This window comes from Tarenaya hassleriana, unplaced genomic scaffold (genome assembly GCF_000463585.1).
Source record: "Tarenaya hassleriana unplaced genomic scaffold, ASM46358v1 Cleome1, whole genome shotgun sequence".
NCBI classification, from domain to species: Eukaryota; Viridiplantae; Streptophyta; class Magnoliopsida; order Brassicales; family Cleomaceae; genus Tarenaya; species Tarenaya hassleriana.
Genome location: NW_010960187.1, coordinates 1,951,701 through 1,958,615, shown reverse-complemented (window position 1 = coordinate 1,958,615; position 6,915 = coordinate 1,951,701). Strand labels below are relative to the sequence as shown.

At 35.4% G+C, this 6,915-nt stretch overlaps 1 protein-coding gene across 2 annotated transcripts in view; it reads right to left on the bottom strand.

Moving 5' to 3' along the window:
* The window catches only part of LOC104805273 (probable LRR receptor-like serine/threonine-protein kinase At1g67720), a 5,492-nt gene extending 1,626 nt beyond the window's left edge, over positions 1 to 3,866 (bottom strand). Inside the window, exons 1-10 of one of the 2 annotated variants that reach the window (XM_010529784.2) lie at positions 3,467 to 3,866; positions 2,227 to 2,761; positions 1,616 to 2,121; positions 1,383 to 1,515; positions 1,233 to 1,304; positions 1,070 to 1,138; positions 914 to 985; positions 741 to 809; positions 491 to 654; positions 150 to 394 (exon numbers count right to left, since the gene is read on the bottom strand). In XM_010529784.2, the coding sequence (XP_010528086.1) occupies positions 150 to 394; positions 491 to 654; positions 741 to 809; positions 914 to 985; positions 1,070 to 1,138; positions 1,233 to 1,304; positions 1,383 to 1,515; positions 1,616 to 2,121; positions 2,227 to 2,761; positions 3,467 to 3,542 (1,941 nt within the window). In that variant the 5' untranslated portion in view covers positions 3,543 to 3,866. The remainder of the gene's footprint in view (positions 1 to 149; positions 395 to 490; positions 655 to 740; positions 810 to 913; positions 986 to 1,069; positions 1,139 to 1,232; positions 1,305 to 1,382; positions 1,516 to 1,615; positions 2,122 to 2,226; positions 2,762 to 3,466) is intronic. The other variant, XM_010529793.2, reaches the window with a different exon arrangement.
* Between the last annotated feature and the right edge of the window lie 3,049 nt (positions 3,867 to 6,915).

The following is a 6,915-nucleotide window of genomic DNA, read 5'->3' as shown; positions in this document are numbered from 1 at the left end:
GACGCTCTCGGGTCACCTCCTATAGCCTTTGGTAAGCTAAAAAACCATACATCAACACATAACGGGCACTCGAGTCACCTCCTAGAGAGCCTTTGATAAGCTAAAAACCGATACTTTTAACGCATGTCAATGCGATTACATGGTATTACCTCATTTGTGAATTCTCGTTTTCCCTGGTAAGAATTGCTGGCGAGAACTTTAACCGCGATTTCTTTCCCGTCTTTCATTTTCCCGTAGTACACGATCCCAAAACCGCCAGAGCCGATCCTCTTCTCGAACTTTTTCGTGGCTTCTTCAATCTCAGAGAGTGTGAAGCAATGCGCAGCTTCTCCATGAGCGTCGCTCAAGCTAGACGCCACTCGTTGAATAGGCAACGGGTGGTTGATTAACTCTGCTGAAATTAATCGGGAAAAGATTAAACACACTCGTCCAAAACCCGAGAATCGCAATAAACAAAAAAAAAACATGCAAGATTCCACAAAAATCATACCCGAGGCTTTCTTCTTCTTCATCTCCTTCTTCCCTTTGCACATGAAGATGCAAGAAACAATAGTAGCTATTAGTAGAACAGTAGCACCAACCGATGACCCGATGATGACACCGAGCTGCTTCCGTTTATCTCCGCTTCCCCGAAGATTAATATTTCCCGAGTAGCTGAAAAATCAAAACGATATCAAGAAAAAATACATTCATGTAGATGATGTTTAGCTCGGTTTCTCGAATGGGAGGGAAAAGCTTACTTGAAGTTCAAATCTTTACTCAGAAGACCGGATGGTATCGTTCCTGATAACAGATTATCTTGCACGTATCTGGAAACATCGAAGCAAAAAACAAAAAAAAAAACGGATCAACATATCGAGAAAACTTATCCATCGATCTTCTAGCCCCGTGTTTTCGGGTTCAAGTAACTTACAGTTCCCTTAGATTCGGGAGCTTCGCCAAAGAAGAAGGGAGCCCTCCGGCCAACTGATTGCTTTCGAGGTGACTGTTCATACAAAAAAACATTAGTTAACCATGTATTCGTATGCATGGAAGAAACTATTTAACCCGAAAAAGACGGTAGTTTTACATTATCTGTAGGTTTGGGCACCGAGAAAAATCTGGTATGGGTCCCGTAAACGAGTTCCCGTCGAGCCATCTGCCAGTCGAAGTTGCGTTGCAATGTCAGGAAAAAGATATCATTGTGTACCTTTAGATTTCAACAGTCTATATATGATAGAATTTTAACTTACAACTCAACCAAACCGGTCAATTTCCCGAGGTCGGACGGGATATTTCCCGTCAAGTTCATCCTCGACAACTTACTGCAGTAAAAAAAAAAGGGTTACGGAACAATCAAAGATAAAGGAGTTGAAACTGTGATCACATAAACATTTGCTTACACCGTAACAATCCGAGGTTGTGTATCCGTGTTGCACTCAAGCCACGACCACGGTGAAGGTAAACAAGGATCGCCGCCTTCTTCGGCCCATTCAGCCGAGGGATAGAGCGATGCCACATCAGCAATAACCGTTGCTACAAACAATACCCGAAATCTTCTTAATAGGTAAGAGAATATGTGTATGCATATCTAATATCCGATAAAAGATTCAAACTTCGGATTAAACGTGCTTACCGTCTAATGAACCGTCGCTTTTTTGCACGTATTTGCTAACCTCCAAAGCATTCAGAATAGGTCCCTTAGAAGAATCCGCTGTTTTGGCGAATCTAAAGGATAGAACGAATGGGAGGCTTATGTTTGGATAGCCCGGTTCATAAACTCGATAAGGTCCTTGAGCATTTTCCTTGATGTTAACAATAGCTTTGCTCAAATCGGGCTGACCCGGAAGGACTAATCGGAATTTTCTCGACTCATCTGCAGCCAAATCTTCGATCTCCGCAAAGTAGGTGAACGCCCACCCGAAACCCGGGAAGCCGTCGAGGTTCAACCGGTAAGTTAAAGATCCATTGGTTCCAACCACCGCGGTCTGCATAACCTTCTGAGGCGGTCTGTCATTGCTAGCCGTATCAACAGGCATTGCCGTCGACACTCTCATTGTCCCATCGGCTACATCAACTAAGTAATTCGCTTTCTTCAGCAAATCGGATTCCCATATCCGATCATATGGGTCATCCGGGTACCTGAAACAATATCCAAAAATGATTCATTTCACACGAAAAACGTTAACTTGTAGCTACTAAACTTGTAATGAACTTGAACAGGACAGGCTTTTAGCCGGTACTAACCTCACGGGAGCTTCACTATCCGCGCCAAAATTGATTCTTGCTGAGACACTGAGATAGAACCGGTCTTCGAACTGGGTATAATACATCGAACCGTTCAACTGCCTGAGCTCGAGTGTGGATATGAAAGGCTGTCCTGTCGTGGCGTTAGACAAACAAACGCTGATGGTAGGGCTCAGAGCAAGGAATATCATCTCTTCCACTTCTACAATGCTTGCATCCGAGATAACAATCGTCGCCCAATGGGTCGGCCCGAGGGAGATATCGAACTTTGGATAGACATTGTTGTTGTCGAAGTTACCGTACAGAAAGGTAGCTCTTACGAGATACCTATTCCTGCTCGTGACATTAAGGGTGTAACAATATTTTCTGGAATCGGCGGGGAAATGCCGTAGCGTCGTCGTGTACTGAGTCCGTGTCTCGTTAGAAACTGATATGTTTGCGGTTTCTCCATAGATGAGATGATCATCGGGTGTCCATTTGAGTCCAAGCTCGTCGGTGAAAAGCTCGGCTCCTCCACAATCCAAGCTCACGAAACCTGCCCTCGTCGGAAAAAGTTCGATTCCTTTGCATTAGTTCCCTCAAAAAGAATCACAAGAACTCAAATATCACTCACTATCTTCCTCTAAATGCTCGATTTCTCTTACAGTGGCAATCAAAAGTCGGATTCTTTTACATCAGTTCATCCGAGACAGCATCAAAAGCTCTCTAGATCTAAAATTTCACACGCTGTCTTCCTCTAAATGCTCGATTTCATTACAAGGGCAATGAAAAGTTGGATTCTTTTGCATCAGTTCCCACTGGACAGCATTAAAAACTCAAATTTCACACACTATCTTCCTTTAAAAGCTCGATTTCAATTACACTGGCAATGAAAAGTTGGATTCTTTTGCATCAGCTCCTCCCATACAGCATCAAAAGCTCTCTAGATCTCAAATTTCACTCACTATCTTCCTCTAAGGGCTCAATCTCTCTTTCTATGGCAATCTAACAAACCCACTTAGGCACAAATCATCTTCAGCAGCGGACACAAACACACAACATCAAACCAAACTCACTGCTTTTTTCTGTCAACAAAGAACCATGATTTCATACGCTGCAACAACAGTCTTCTTCAAGATTAGATCTCTGTTTTCATTGTGTTGTTTTTCCTCCAGCTATTACAGAACACAGACTAGATACAGTTGAATTTCAGAATCAAGCAAACAAGGACATGGCATGGAGGAGACAGAGAGATTTTTACCTGGTGCCTGTGCTGATGAAGAAGTGAAGAGGCAAGTAGAGACAAGGAGACACCAAAGCAGTGAGCTTCTCACCATCTCCCGCTCAGACAGAACACTTCGCAAGTAGATACCATAAGAACTCCGATTTCAAAAGAGGAAAGACAAAAGCTAATGTGAAACCCAGAAAGCGGAAATGAAAAAGAAAAAGAAAAATCCCAGAATCAAACTAAGCAATTGTCGAAAGCCCGATAAATTAATTTTTCAGCAACAAAACTCTGCGTTTTTTGAATTTCTGCAACTGTTTCAAGAGAGATTTAAGCCAACGAACACGATTCTGAAGACAGTGATTAAGCAACAACAACAAAAAAGTTTTTTTTTTCTTTGAAATCTTTGTGTGAAGATTGAGTTTGTTTCTTCCTCGCTAAGCGTTTGCTTTTTATGCGAACAGTTCCAGCAGTGAGTGAGGGAAAAAGGCGAAGTGTGGGACCCGTTTTCAAGTGGCAGGCAATACAATGGATTCTACTTGCTTCGAGATTAACATCCAACGGTTGACATTGCTAGATTCCATTCAATGGTCCAGATTAACTGGGGACCAATATTCCGCGTAACAGACGATTTGCTCCCGTTTCAGAACGGTGTCGTTTAGTCCAACCCGATTTGATGAAATTGAAGCGACATTCCGTCTCTGCCGCTGCAAATGTATGTAACCAGAAAAGAGCAGTGTTTGTCGTCATATTTTATTATTAAATCTATACGTTAAAGTTAATAAGAATAATATTTATAAAAAAAACTTAAAGAAATAGTAGTATATCTAATAGTAGAGATAATCATTTTAGGTTTGAATTTTTTTTATAGAGTTTAGCTTTATGAAATTAGTATAATTTAATTTTGATAATAATTTATCGAGAATTTGATTTTAAAAAGTTACATTGAATTTTTTTATCGAATTTATTATGAATAAAGAAATATCTTATGCAGTTAGATTGTTTTTTATATATCCAAATGGAAATATTTAACTTTAATTGTGTTAGATATAAAATAAATTGTTTTATTTTATAATCACTTAATTTAATTTGCATACTTTTTAGTTTTTACCCAATTGGATTGTTACCAAACAAAATAGTGCCAACTATGCTAAATCAATTTCAGAATGTCAGCCAAAGTAAATCCACATGCAGCATGTTTATATAGCTGACCTTTTAGCCTAAAAATTATATTTTTTTTAAAAAGGTGACATTTGAATGAAATATATAAATTCTTTTTAAAACATTTTTATTAGTGAACTGTTATCAAAATTTCAAAATATATAAAAAAAAAACATCTGACAAAAAATTGTAAGCCACAAAGAACTTAGTTTCCCCCTTTTAAATCCAGCCTTGAGCATTTAATAGATCAATAATTAATCATGCCCAACATTAGTGACTGAAATGAGTGGGACGCACGTGCCTAAATTCCGATATGTGTGTATATCATCCAACATACATACATACATACATACATACATACATACATACATACATACATACATACATACATACATGTGTGTGTGTGTGTGTAATATTTATGTGTGCGCGTATGATAATGTGATTTTTTTTCCAGCAAATAATGTAATAATGTCAGTAAATAAAGTTCAAATTAAGATGTTAAACAAAAAATACTCACAATTCACACAATTTCAGTCTAATGTATAATACAGTTTCCAAAATTTACAACACAAAAAAAAATCTAAATGGTTATCTCCGATAACTAAATGGTGTATATTTGAAATTATTATTGTACTAAAACACTAGAAAAAAAATTAGTACTACAAACGAGTTACATATTTACAAGCCAGTAAAATGATTAAAGTTTGAATTATGAATCGAATTTCGGAAATTTTATTTTAGATTTTAGATTGATAGATCCAACCCAAATAAGCAATAGAAAGAATTGATATGATGGTCATTTAACGATATGTTTTTACGCCAATTTTGTTTAAATAATGCAGATAAAATTAAGAATTAATGTAGTTGAATTGTTAAATTTGTTTATATTGAAAAAATAAAGTTTTTATAAGGTTTTTATTTTATATTATATATAAAGTTGACTGGTTTGACCATCATTGACAGTGGTCAAACATCGAAGACAACAAGAGTGGTGGAATTTCCAAAGATCAGAACATTTGGTGATCTGAGTGTTTAACTGTTTTGTCGGATTCGTAAATCACATTATCCTGAGATCTAATCTCCTTCCCACTTCCATGCTTTCCTGTTTTTTATCTCCTCTACTTTTGTCCAAAAATGTTTTTTTTTTATCGCCCAACTTCTTATTATTCGCACAATTTTCTTTAGCGAGACAAAACATCACGGCTTAAATTATATTTAAACTTTTTTATATTTTATATTTTTTCGAAAAAATATATTTATTGTTTTTCATATAAACTCTCAAAATATTGAATACCAGGTTCAAATTCATTTCTCTTTAGTACAGATAAAAAGAATACAATTTATTAAATTTTAATAATCAGTTATATATGTGTTAAAATTTTCTATTTATATCCGAATTTTATATTTTAATATTGGATTAAACTATAAGAATTATCATTTACGAGTGAACCAAAAAGTGAAAGAATAACATTTAGAATAGAAAAAAAAACTGTGGATGAACAATACTTACTGATATATTTTCATATTAGTTCGCTTTTTTTAGGATTATATTGATTTTAAAAAAAAATCAAAGCTTCAAGATATTAATCAAAATTTCTGGTAAGGAATGTGATATCTTATCCATAATTACCTTTGATTTTTTTTTTTAGCTTATGGGATGAACGAAGTTAGACTTAAATTAGATTCTTGAAAGAAATTGTATTAACTGGTAGAGAGTTCAGATCAGATCTAAAACCTAATTATTGCATTTTTCATATTTATGCAAATACCTGACTGTCATATCAAATTATCTTAATTGGAATTATTTAACTAAAACTGATATTTCGGTGTTGAATGGTAAAGGGTTTTGGGAGTTTTTGGATTTTAAAAACTCAAAAAAATTATCAATCAAGTTTTTAAAATTTGGTTTTCCTAAAAACCAGGAAAACTACTTTATGGAAAGAATTGAACTAAAAACTAAAAGCTATATTTTTTTAGATTTACAAATCTATAAAAACCAAAAGCCAAAAACCAAAAACTAAAATCTAAAAACCAAAAACTAAATCCAAAAACTCAAAATAAAAACCTCATCCATTCAACACCTTCATCTTTCACTCGTTCGATTATTTTTTGTTTTATTATTAATTTTATAAAATTATACCAATTCAGTTTGATTTATACATATAGATATATTGGATAGACTACGAGATGTATTGAATCGCGTTTGATGATGAACTGACATATTTAAATTTTATAAATCGATAACAAACTGATTTAAAAAAAATCGATTTTTATATTGAATTCGTTCAAATTAAGTGACTTAACTAAAATAATTATGTTTACAT